The sequence below is a fragment of the Tenrec ecaudatus genome, chromosome 7 (genome assembly GCF_050624435.1).
Source record: "Tenrec ecaudatus isolate mTenEca1 chromosome 7, mTenEca1.hap1, whole genome shotgun sequence".
In the NCBI taxonomy this organism is placed as follows: domain Eukaryota; kingdom Metazoa; phylum Chordata; class Mammalia; order Afrosoricida; family Tenrecidae; genus Tenrec; species Tenrec ecaudatus.
This window is the reverse complement of record NC_134536.1, coordinates 8,068,887-8,082,005: the sequence shown is the minus strand read 5'-3', so window position 1 is coordinate 8,082,005 and position 13,119 is coordinate 8,068,887. Positions and strand designations below refer to the sequence as shown.

Below are 13,119 nucleotides of genomic sequence, written 5' to 3'. Positions count from 1 at the left end.
CCCCTTGCTTCAGAGGCCTGATGTCATCGGACTATTCCGAAGAAGTGGCTGCCTCCGAAAAATTCCCCTTCTAGGAATTTTAGACACTTGAGAGGAATGTTTCTGTTTGAAGAAAATAGAGGGAGACGCAGAAGTCTTAAGTCTGTGGCACACGGTGTCTTCAGACAGTTTGGAGGAATGAAAACCTAGAGATATTAAATCATGAATTGAACATGTACAATTCCAGTAACATAGAAAAACGGATATGCATCACTGTTAACCTTGAGCACAGTGACTCTATGATTTGTCGTTGGACTTCTGGTCAACTGCAATGAGGTCATTTGCCTTGAAAGGGTTTATTTGCTAAAAACCATCTTTCAATAGTCGAGAGAGTCAACTGATAGATGTCAGTACAAGTAGTCCTACATGAACCATTTTGTTAGGGGCTCTGTTACTCGATCAAGCCTTAAATCCGTGCTCTAAATCAATGGTGTGTTCTCTGAATGATCTCTAATGCTGTAGACAATCTTCCCAAGGACTGTACAAACATGGAGGTGTGGTTGTCAAATCAGGTTCGAACTGTTCAAAGAATTATAAACATTCATTTCATAACTAGATTGTATAAGGATATTGGCTGTGATGAGACGTCGACCCCCCACCCCCAATAATGAAATCGATTGACTCCCTCTTCCATTTAACAGGCCCCTGTTGAAAGTGCATTGTGGTGGTGGTAGTGGGGGATGTGTTCCTTCATTGTATTGGGGCATTTTGTATTGCACTCATGATATTAAATGTGCCTTGAAATAGTTGGGGTTTTTTTTTTTTAAGTTTGAGGTATATTATGATGACTTTGTTGTACTTTAACCTTTTAATTTGGGGGCCTGTGGAGAGCAGGTTGCTCGTGGGGAAAAAAAAACTGTTGCTGTGCTCTTCAGAGTGAAGGAAAAGGCTCCCTCTGTCTCAGTCTTTCCAGCTGCCACCGTAAACAAGGACATTTGACATTGGGTACTTTTTGACACTATCCCGGGATATGCAGTTATCCGCAATTAATGTGGGACAGCTTCACAGGGTGCCTTCCAGAAGATTGAGGCAGTACTGTGCTGAACTGTGGGCTGGCCTAAGTGAGACACTGAATTGAAAAGGTTTTTAGTCATCATTTTAGCAAATTTGTTTGCTCATTTAGATAAATGAGGAATTATTTTCTTCATGCTTCCATCCAATCCTGGAGGTGAATGTTTTCGTCAGCTCATTCTCTTAAGTCACCAATTCGAATTGTCCCTTGGTGATCATGGAGTCTAAGATGAGTGGAAGATAAAGGTTCCAGCTTGTCCCAGCGTTTATGCTCAGTTTTAACAGGGAGACTTAAGTTCCCTCTTAATCGTTCAAATCAATTGTAAGTATCTTGTATGTTTGTGCTTTAGGGAACTGGTTGTGGGGCAACAGGGTGGGTTTAAGAAGTTGTTTGGGACTTTTCAGCAAGAAATTCGCTTCTAAAATTCTCACCATTTGTGGGGGTTAGAGGGTAAGTAATAATCTGTTCAAAATGAGCTTATTGTGCAGCATTAAGGCTCCAGGGTAGGTCACAGTGGAAATGCCTAAAGTATTAGAAATCCAAGTAACTCAAAATTGTGTTATTAGCATGGATTCAAAATAACGAGCACCTTCCTTTGACACTTAGGTAGTGGTCACCTTGAGGTCTTTTTTTTTTTAATTAATAGGAAATATGTGGTTGTGTATAAAATTGAAACAGTGGGGAACAGGTAGTGATGAAAAATGAGGGTCACTTCTGGGAATGATCCTGACCTTACCCAGGCTAGTCTCCGGACTAGCAGAAACCATTGTTAATTGCTTGGGTTATCATCAGGCTCATTTACATGTACACAGATCATTTTATGTATGTTTGTTTGACACAAATGTGATTATCCCATTTATACAGGTGTTTTACAGCTTTATTTTCCTCTTTGTGTTTCTCATTTAATAACTTGAATGTCTTCCCATGTTTTAATACATCTAAATTATTTTTATAGTTACATAATTTTTTATTTTGATCACCTACAGGTGAATTAAAATAAGCTTTAAATCAGAATATATATATGGAATATTACGTGGAACGAACCAGTCATTCAAACAGTGTGGGGAGTAATTTAAATAGAATGGTCATTCACCCACCTAATCTTGGCTTTACTTTTTAGAGAGAAAATTCCCGGAAGTAGTTCTCCTTTCTACCTCAGTCAGTCAGATATTTCGTTCTCCGGACAGTGCAGACCCTTAAGATGTGGGGGGTTTCAGTATGGTGGCCACTTTCAGTTTGCATTTCAACATTTCAGTCACTGGGTGAACATCTCTTCCCAAAGGACCCAGCTTGCCCCTTTCAGAGCCACAGAGCCAGCAGATACATGGTGTCCATTTGGTTTTCTCAGTGTTTCCTCTGAAGGTTTTTCCAATCACTGTGTGGATTCTTTTATTACTGGATTGGATTTTTTTTCTCATTTTAACAAGTTGTTCCAAAACGGTTCACTTTTCATTGAATTCTCGTCTTTCCTTTTTGTGATGTGATAACGCATGATATGACTATTTCATGACATCGCTAATAAAATGACAAAATTACAGCATGTTTAAAAACAGTTTTTATTTTAATATTTGTCTTAGCTATTGAATTTTACAAGACAGGGATTATCTGAGAGCAGGAATTTATGAAAGAAAAGGTATGAAATTTTATCAATGAGATACTTTTTTGTCTTAGGATTTGTGATGTTTCCTGTGGGGTTTTAAATTAAGCTACAAATTAATGTTTTAGTTTTACAGGTGCCTTCTGTCCCAATCGTCATTAAATGCACGTACAAAGGAAGAAGTGCCAAGTTGGTTGGAAAACACAGATGCTAGAAAATGGTTTGTGGAGCCCCAGCAGTAAATGGGGGGCTCCGATGTCTTAGAGGATGGTTGCATACTTTGGCTTTCCCCCTCCTGTGGTTCCTGGGGCATTTAAGCCCCTGTGAATTCTAGGGCTTATGTGGGAAAGGAGCTGCAGGAGCAGTGAGCTGGAGGAGCTCCGAAAGCTGCCTGATGAAAGCATCACGCCCTTGCCACCTTCTGATTCTTGGCTTTCTCTGCGGGCTCCTTTGAACCGTAGTGAGCCAGGTTTCCCTGCACCACACACCATTGTAAAGCAGTTTAAATCACAGACTTTATCTGAATTAAGTTTGGTTACACATGCTAGATCTAAAGACCCTTGCAATACTGCTTCAAAGAATATTCCCATTTTTAGAATTTCTATGACAGGAGGACAGGCTCAGTATGGTCTGAAGGAACATATTAGGCAACTGAAAACACTACCAAAAGAAAGAAGGACCAAAATTCATCATACCTATTTTTTCATTGGGGAGGGGCGGGGGGCACTAATAACCAGGAGGCTCATTCTATATTTAACTCAATTACAAGATTCTTAAACTTCCTATTTAAGTTTCAAATATCACACATCTATATCAGCCCTTTGAAACGTCAACCAACAATCCCTTGTTATTGCTTAGGTTTAAAAACTTTTGAAAAATGTATGAGTGTTTGGTAACAGTTTTGTGATATAGAGTCCTGAAGTAACATGTTGCAAGGAACCCTGGTGGTGCATTGGCTGAGTGCATGGGAGAAAGATGTGACAGTGCACCCCGTAAAGAGTGGTCTTGGAAACACCAGTTCTGCCCTGTCTTGTAGGGGCTCTGAGTTGGCGTCAACTCCGAGGCACACAACAGCATGTGATGTGACACTAGCAGTTGGGAGTCTGTGTTGACAGGATGACACTCCTGTTTTAGTCAAGGAGGTAGTAAATAGTACTTATAAGCAACTCCTATCTTAGATTTGTGTCTAAGGATATTATTTTATAACGTGACTAAAGTCTCAATTATGTGTCAACTTTGATAGAAACCTGTTGCGGTTGTGTCCCAATTTAAGACAGCACAACAACCAAAAAATAATTAGTTAAGGGATTGGTGACTATAAAAAAAACTGGTTAATGAACACACCTCATTCCATGCAGTAGATCTATTCTGGCAAGTGTGCGAGAGCGGTGTCGCCGAGTACACTACACTGCCTTGTATGAAGCCCTCGACATGCATTTCCAGCAAGAATACTTAACTCCATTCTTATTTGTAGGTATTGATTTTTTTCTTTTACAGTTTTATTGGCACATCATCCACATGTTGTACAATTCAGTCCTTGAATAATATTAAGACTTGTACAATCATTACCACAATCCATTTTAGACTATCCTCTCCCTTCCCTCCCCACTTCATGGTTAAATTGCCTTTAAAATGAGTTGTGTAGTCACATTCAATTCTAGTGCTCCCTCCCACTCCTGCCTTAGTGGTTTACCCCTGAAGTTCTTCTACTCTCCACACACTCACACACACACACACACACTCTCACACACACACACTCTCACACACTCACTCACACACACACACACTACAAATCCTTGTATCAGTTATCTCTGTGCATCCATTCCTTGTGTGTTTCACAAACTAATAAACCCAACAGACATAATAAAGAACAAAAATGAAATAAAGTAGAAAGGATAAAACAGTAGTACTCTAAAGATAATACAAACAGTGAGTAAGAAAGAAAGGACCACAATCAATATTTTTAAAGCCAGGGAAGAAATTTTTGTCATGGAACAAGCAAGAGACCCTTTACACCTTGAACAAATTCAGGTTGAGTTTAGGCGGGGGGGGGGGGGGGGGGGAGTATCCACTGACTATCAAGCCAGATTGTAGGTATTGATTTTAAAGAAATATACATTTGTAATATATGTTGCATGTAACTTCAAGAACTTTCCTGCTCAGAAAAGCCAGTAAAGACCTTATAGTCATTAATGTTGATACACACTTGACCTGTTTATATTTCGAATTACAATTTAAAGTGAGATTGGTTTCAGGTCAATGATTTAATATAATAGAGGCAATAATGGCCATGTGGGCGCTTTTTGCATAAGGTTTCTCTTTGCTGCTGCTTTGACACAATCCTGAGCTGCAGAAGATGGCTGTGTTCCAGTGAAGAAGATGGTAATCGTAGGACATCTTACTGTGACAGTTCTGTACATGCACATTGGTCGCCATAATAACTAAACAAAGAAGCATGCTGAGAGTTTTATCTTCATTTTGTGATGAATAACTCTTTCCTTTGCAGTCAAACAGGCAAAAAGTTAATGGCGAAGTGTCGGATGCTTATCCAGGAGAATCAAGAGCTTGGAAGGCAGCTGTCCCAGGGACGGATTGCACAGCTTGAAGCAGAGTTGGCTTTGCAGAAGAAATATAGTGAGGAGCTTAAAAGCAGTCAGGATGGTAAGGGATTTTTTGAAAAGTTTGCTTACCTTTGCACTGGCTTTTAAAAACTGCCAGGCATGACTATCGTAGGTTACCGAGTCCATACATTGCTAACCTTTAATAGTTATTCATTGAAAATTGGAAGTGGAACATTTCTAATTGAGAAGAAAAGTAAAGATACAAAATTATTTCATTCTAGTGTGTGTTAGTGTTGGTTTTGTTATTGGAGGTAGTATTTTTCCCACCCTCTTCGTTGTTTGTTGTGCAAACTAAGAGTTTACTCTGGGTGGTGGGGAGGCACTTAGACCTTTAGATTCCTAAAGTGTTAACTAGATGGGTGAGTTTATATTTCTTTACTCAGAAGAATAGCTTCTTTGAGACATTTCTACAAGCCAATCTTAGGAATGGCTGGTTGTTCCCGGTAGTCTGAAATAGATAATTGGTTGTATTTGTGACATCCTGGTCATGAATAAGAAATTTATTTATTTTTCTTAGGTTTGCTAAGACAACCCTAGTTTCTCCTCCCAACCCCCCTCCCCCCGCCCCTCTGTAAGCGGGCTGCTTCTGTGGTTTTCCTTTTTGTGAGGAAGAATAGTTTAGTAAGGAAAAGACCGTCTTGGAACATTCACGTGAGAATTTGTGTATCTGATAGCTTACTTGCAAAGAGTTTTGGTCAAATGTCTTTAAAAGTACTTTTCCAAGTAGATACTTATTAACTCATTATTTGTAAACTTTATGTTGATTTTATATGGCAGTGAAGTTTTTTTATTTTTTTAAGAATTTTAAGACAATTTTCAGCAATTATTTATGTGACCTATAGCAGCCTGTGGTTCCAGTTCCAGTAAGGCAAGTAACCACGGGGGCCTCTCTGGAGTGTCAGGGGACCGACCATACTATTTCCTTGAATGCCAAGCCTGCTGGTGAGCAAAGGGCCTGGCCGTTTTGGTCCAGCAGTAAACCTGGGTATGCGTTTTCGGGCTTTAGCCACTTTTAAGGGGGGGAATTCCAAAAGGTGATGGAAAGATTCCATTATCTTTTATTTCATGTTCCCAGAAATTTTCTGGAACCCCTTATACGTGGTTCGAAGTTTAGGTCAATGTAAATGCTTGATGTTAAGCACTCTCTGTCCCCACTAAATGCATCCTTGCATCATTACGTTAGAATTCTAAGCACACTTTTAAAACATACCGTTGTACTTTGAGACTTGTTTGTTCGCTTGATAAATGTTTACTGGCTGCCTGGCTTTGTGGGAGCCACTAAAATAGTCGCATATATGTGCTAAGCGAGATTAAAGTAGGTTTGGCTCTCCTTTGCACAGAACTGAATGACTTCATCATTCAACTTGACGAAGAAGTTGAGGGAATGCAGAGTACCATTCTAGTTCTTCAGCAGCAACTGAAGGAGACTCGCCAGCAACTGGCTCAGTATCAGCAGCAGTCTCAAGCCTCTGCCCCAAGTACCAGCAGGACTACATCTTCTGAGCCCGTGGAGCAGGCTGAGGCCACCAGTAAAGACTGCAGTCGCCTGGCTAACGGACCAAGTAATGGCAGCTCCTCCCACCAGAGGACGTCTGGGTCTGGATTTCATAGGGAGGGGAGCGCAGCTGAAGACGGCTTTCCTCCTTCTCCAGGGAATGGGAGTAAGGTCTCCAACAGCTCTGACGAGAGAACTGGCAGAGGAGGTAGTAGTTACATAAACCAACTCAGTGCGGGGTATGAAAGTGTAGACTCTCCCACGGGCAGTGAAAACTCTCTCACACACCACTCAAATGACACAGACTCCAACCCCGACCCTCAAGAGGAGAAAGCAGTGAGCGGGAAAGGTAACCGAACTGCGGGCTCCCGCCACGTCCAGAATGGCTTGGACTCAAGTGTGAGTGTACAGGGTTCGGTTTTGTAATATTTTTTCCAGCAAATTTTTATACAGTGTCATTTAATTTGAGGAAGGATACTGTCCAGAAAATTAATGCATACTTTTGTCACAATTTGCCTTTTTGGTGGTTTTTCTTTCTTTTTTTTTTTTTGGTTTGTTTTGGGTTTCTGTTTTTTTCCTGTTTTTTTTTTTTTTTGCTTCGATACCTCTGCCACTTTGGAAATTGTAACAGTTAATTACTTTAAATGTTGTTAAAAGAACATTTGTGTAGGGTCGTTATTTTTATATGAGTTAATGTGAAGTTGTAAATGGAAATCTTTCTTAAAGTATAACACAATGACGTCTGTACAAATCTGTGTATATCTAGAACCTGTGCTGTGTAAGGGCATTCTGACTCATGCCGTTCTACTTACACAAAAGTCAGACTTGTTATAGTAGATGTGGGTGAGGACTGCCAATTTGCCCAGGACTGTAGTTTTATCACTAAAAGCTGGACTTGTTGATGGAGTCCTAGAGTAGTTTTCAGTGTTAGATACAGTTTTCTCCACCATACATCTGTGCATTTGCTCTTTCAGTGACTGAATGTTTAAGAAATTGTGTGCATAGTTGCTCAGTTTTTATAAACTGTTGTATCCTGTTAATGCATATTGCTCTGTGACTCCAATATATCTTACCTGTACTGACCAAACCTAAATAAAGATTTTTATTGTAACTTCCTCCTTCGTCATCATTGTGGTGGTGTGTACAATTTGTCTTTCATTTTCATAGACTTGTCCTTCAACATTCTCCAAAGGGGAGACCACAGTCCAGTTTTCAATGTCAGTTGTGCGGTTTTTTTGTGAAGGCTACGCCTTGCTTTGCAAAATGAACTTGGAGTTTGCTGCAAACTTGCTTTCAAACCCTTTTAATTTTGTTCTTGATTTGTGATGATAGCTCCAATAAAACATTTGAAAGTATGAAGGAAAACAACCTTCCTAATGCGTTCGGTTTTGATGAGAAAACAGTTTGGTTTTGTGAACTGTTTTCTTTCTATGTAGTCGGTACTGTTTGTTTAAAACACTGCCTGGTGCTATTACTAAGACAATCTCTGCTAAGACATTAGTAAACCTATGGGCTGGGAAGTAAAATTTGTAGACTGAAGGAGAAAATGTTTCCAAGATGTAAATCTGTCAGAGAGAGCATCATTTTCTCATCTAAATTTTAAATACCAAGGTCTGTGGTGTTGGATGGCCTTAGAATATAAAAATAGTGAATAAATGAAAGAATGGATTTTTCCCACAAATGTTGGAACCCCCTTGCACAATTGAAATGGATTGTCATTTTTGCTAGAAGCAAAATTGTTGGAGTAGGCATGTGTTATAATCAAAGAATCTCAGAAGTGCTTTTTAAACTTGAACATGTGGAGCATCTTATTTAAAATTACCTGCTGTGTGTTTGCTTTGTTAGCTGGTCTTGTGGTGTAATGACTTGTTTCTTGATTTCTTTGTGCCATCGGCTTAGGTGAATAATTAGTGGTACGCAAAATTGAATTGCTTATGACAATTTAACATTTTGGTTTAGGCTGTAATACTAAATATTCCCCTGATGTATTAACTACATGGCCCTTGCAAAGGAGCCCTGGTGGCAGGGTGGGGTTATGAGTGGGGCTGCTAACCTCAAGATCCGAGGTTTGACCCCACCAGCCGCCACTCTGGAGAAGGAGAGGCTTTCTGCACTAAAGATTCTGTCTCAAAAGTGCAAAGGGACCGTTTTACTTGGATTGCTATGAGTGGAACCCGCTCATGGGAGTGGGCTTGGTTTGGTTGGGTGGTCTTTGAAAGGGAGCCTTGGCGTGCCTGTTGGGAAGTTGTGGGGCTGCTAACTCAAAGACCTCAACCCAGAGCCACCAAATACTCGCAGAACCATGAGGTGGTTTGGGCCAACAAGCCAAGGAAACCCTGGTTGTGCTCTGCCCTGTGGTTGCTAGGTGCTGGAATCAACTCGTTGACAGTGGTTTAGTTGGAGCTCTTGAGTGTGTAGTTTTACCTCAACTCCTTGAATTTAAACAAAAATGCAATTCTTCCCTGTTGGTATAAATAATCAATTTACAAAATTTGACAGACCTATTAAGGACATTACTAACTCAAGTTCCTGTTGAGTCTTCAGGAATATACAAATTCGACATAAAAGAGCCCTTTTGTTTGTGTGTAATCAACACTTAATTTCTGGCATGGAGTCGCTCTCTTAACTGGTATAACTGATAATGAATAGGAGGAGCAGTAGATCATAGGGAGGCTGAGGAGCCTTCTGGACCAAAGGCTTTACCACATGACTTGGGCAAGTTCACTTCTGTGCCTCCGGTTTTCTCCATCAAAGAGCACCATATCCACCAATGCTTGTTGAGTTGCTAAGCCGGCCTCAATGCCAGGCTCAAAACTGCACAGCAGATGTAGCTGTCACAGGATCGCAGAGTGAAGCCCTTTGTCAAATGCAAATTTTGTCCAAATATAAATGTTAATCTGACCATTTCTGCCAAGGGAGAACAGCTCGTCACTTTAGTGAACCGGACTGTGACGTCTCTGATGGGACATAGACTAGGCTTTCTACTCCTCTAAAGAGCTGCAGTCCCGGATCCCCACAGGAGCAGTGCTACCCTGTCCTGGAGGGTCGCTGTGAGCCTGAAACTACTAGATGGCAATGAGGTTGTTTTTGAACTTGACATCTTTGAAAATCAAAATGAAACGCCACCTGAGTGGATTCCCTCTGGTGCCAAGTAAATTCCAGCTAATAGTGACCCCATGTGGTAGCAAGTAGAACTGCCTCTGCTTTCTTGCTCTACAGAAGCAGGCCTGTCAAGTTCCAACCACCAACCATTTGGTTAGTAACACAAATTGTTGGTGCCATTTGGGCCTTACAAGTGCATTACTTCTCCCTGAAGGGGACAAGGGAGAGTGCCTGAGCAGACTGGGTAACTCCTGGAAGCGGAGAAATGTAGCATTTGGCAAAAACAAGAACTGGATGAGCTTTTTGCCCAAGAAAAATATTAAGAATGAACAGCTTGACTAAAGTTCAGGATTAGGAAAAAAACATCGATGATCAGAACTAGAGTTGTACTAACATTGGGGGTGGGGAAGGGGCTGCTAAAAGTTCATGGAAAATTTGAATTAAGATAAAGTGATATTTTTCAAGATCTTTTAAAAGCCCCTGCAAGTTTGTTTGTTTTAATGTTGTATGCTTCCAGGCCAAGGGCTGGAGTTTTTTACGTGTGTTATTTTCATTATCATGTGAGGCAGACTTTTATGTTATCCCCACTTTGAGAAGGGGCAGTGGGCTCTAGAGGGTTAAGGAACTACCAAGGGTTTGGAATCTTCTACCTGGTTCTCTCACGCTGTCATTAAGCTCCTGGCTAATGTCCCCTTAAAGGTGGTCCTGAGCCAAGCCTGATTCGAAGGACCATTAGTTGTGCTCTTAGCCGTCCTGCTTCCGCTTCTGCCTCCACTAGGAAGAAGAGCAGTGTCCGAGCGCTTAGAGACTTAATGATTGCTGCTTGCTGTGACAAATACTTAGAGATGGGAACAATGACACGAAATGGGAATGCAATAAATAGAAATCTCCACGATTTTAAGAATATGGGTGACCAGTGCAATCGGCTGGCTAAGAAGGTTTGGTTCAGCAGAGTGTCTCAGAAGTGATTTGTTTGGCTGGAAAGGATGGATATCAAATAGGGTGGGGAGTGGGAGGGAGAAGAGACAGATTTTCTTTGAGATGGAGTGGTTTGCCTTCTCCAGATAAGGGTTGGAATTTTATGACTGGGAAGATTTTGGAGTACTTGCTACATAGAATTCACTATGTTTCCTTCTCTTGCCCTTTGTGATGCCCTCAGTGATGTAACTGAGCACTCTGGGTTCCGAGACACTTCTGACAGTTTTCTTCCTCCACGTTCCCTGTTGCTCCTAAATTGTGGTTGGTCGTCTCGGTCATTGCATATGGCTCTTCGATGGTGGATAATGGTGTTAGCTTTGATCCTGACCCATCATGGAAGTGTTGGGGTGCCCTAGAAGGAGTGTGCTGCCCACCTGCCATACTTGTCTGATTCCTGCTGTGACTTGCTACTCTCCCATTTGGTGAATCCTGCCTCTGGCCAAACCCTGCCTACACACCTACAGCTGTTTGTGGAACTGAACCACGAGTGGTGGTGGGCAAGACCCCTTGGGAGTAACTGGCCAGCACTGCTCTAACTAGCCTATTGGAGACAGGTGAAGCTCATGGGAGCTCCTGGTTCACTCCGGTTCACCACTCTAGGTAGCATGTGGGCCCAGGTCTAGAGGTAATTTTTTAAATGATCCTTTTCCTCTTCACCACCACCCCCCCTTCACTCAGCCGCATCTGGCTCATGAGATAACATTGAAGTATACTAATCAATGAGCAGTTGTGATGATGGGCCCCGGAGAACAGGTTCTGTGTGTAAGTAGTAGATAAACAAAGATTTGCTCTAAGTTTCTCGATAGGGCTGATAGGAAGCCATGGAATAAATTCCTTATATCAAGAACAGCCTTTGCATACTCCTGTGCTAGACACTAAAGGTTGGACAATGAATAAGGGCACACCACAGAAAAAATGATGCATTGTGAATTATGGATTATGGTGCTGGCAAAGAATATTGAAAGTATTGTGGACTGCCAGCAGAATGAACAAATCTGTCTTGGCAGAAGTACAGCTACAATGCTCCTTCGAAGAGAGAATGGTGAGACTTTGTCTCACAGACTGCATTGGGAGAGGCTAGTCCCTGGAAAGGGACATTTTGCATGGTATGGTAGAGAGGCAGTGAAAAAGAGGAAGACTCCCAATGAGATGCATTGACAGTGGCCACAAGAGTGGACTCAACACTTGTGAAGAAGGCACAGGACTGGGGAGTATTGTACTGTACCTGGGATCGCCAAGTTGGAACAGACTGGCACTGAACCATATAGGCAGGCCCTGTGCAGTAAAGAATGTTTGTACTCAGTCTCAATCTCATACTAGACACTGCATGAAGCTGTTTCATAAGATAACCTTGCAAATTTATAGTTTAGTAGAGGAGATGGGTCAAACTAGGAATTAGAACATGTGAGTTCAAAGCGAAAGTGAGGGCACGCCAACTGCAGGTGACAAGAATTCCTGAAGTGACATTTGAGTGGTGTGCCATGGAGCGATTTCTGGCTTGGTTAACAAAATATTCATACCATTCTCTGGCACTTTGGTTAGTAAAAATGGGAAGACATTTGTTCAATTTGATGTGTCTATGAAGCATTTAAAGGAGTCCTGGTGGGGGGACCAAATGATGAATAGCTTGAACAGTTGGATGCAGTTGGTTTGAAATTAACCCCCCACCTAATTCATAATTAAAAATTCACTGAATAAATAACCCTGATGGTATGTGTTGAACTGCTAATCACGAGATCAGAGGTTCAAACCCACTAACCACTCCATGGGAGAAAACTGAGGCTATGAACTATCATTTTTTAGCCTCAGAAACCTGGGCGTTGAAATTGACTCAAAGGCAGTGGGGGTTTTTTGTTTTGTTTCAGAATTCCGGTGGCGCTGTGGATTAAGCACTGGGCACTAGACTGCTACCTACGAAGTCATTGGTTCAAGCCCCCAGCCACTTTGAGGGAGAACGATGAGGCAGTCTGCTTCTGTAAAGATTTATAGCTTTGAAACCTTGAAGAGCAGTTATCTTCTGTTTATACGGACAGACCTCACAACAAGACCTCTCTCGGGGAATGAGAACCTTGAATTGCTGTGTGTTCTGGGAGAGGGATGGGAATGAGGAAGGACTGGGATGGAGGTGGCAGTTACAAATGTGAATTGGTTTCACCATAAAAAGTCGTACACAGAACACTGTGTGAAGGGGTGAAGGAAAAGCTAGAGGAAGTTTTCACAAAGGACTTGGGAAGATTTCACTTTGGACGTAGGTGACTTATCTAGGTGGCGCAAG

General features: G+C 41.6%; 1 protein-coding gene across 4 annotated transcripts in view; it reads left to right on the top strand.

Annotated features, from left to right (window-relative positions):
- The window catches only part of WTAP (WT1 associated protein), a 31,574-nt gene extending 23,695 nt beyond the window's left edge, over window positions 1–7,879 (top strand). For 3 of the 4 annotated variants that reach the window (XM_075554303.1, XM_075554302.1, XM_075554304.1), the window contains exons 7-8: window positions 5,155–5,309; window positions 6,610–7,879. In XM_075554303.1, the coding sequence (XP_075410418.1) occupies window positions 5,155–5,309; window positions 6,610–7,190 (736 nt within the window). In that variant the 3' untranslated portion in view covers window positions 7,191–7,879. Of the gene's footprint in view, window positions 1–13; window positions 2,589–5,154; window positions 5,310–6,609 lie in introns of those variants that run through there. The other variant, XM_075554305.1, reaches the window with a different exon arrangement.
- Window positions 7,880–13,119: the final 5,240 nt, after the last annotated feature.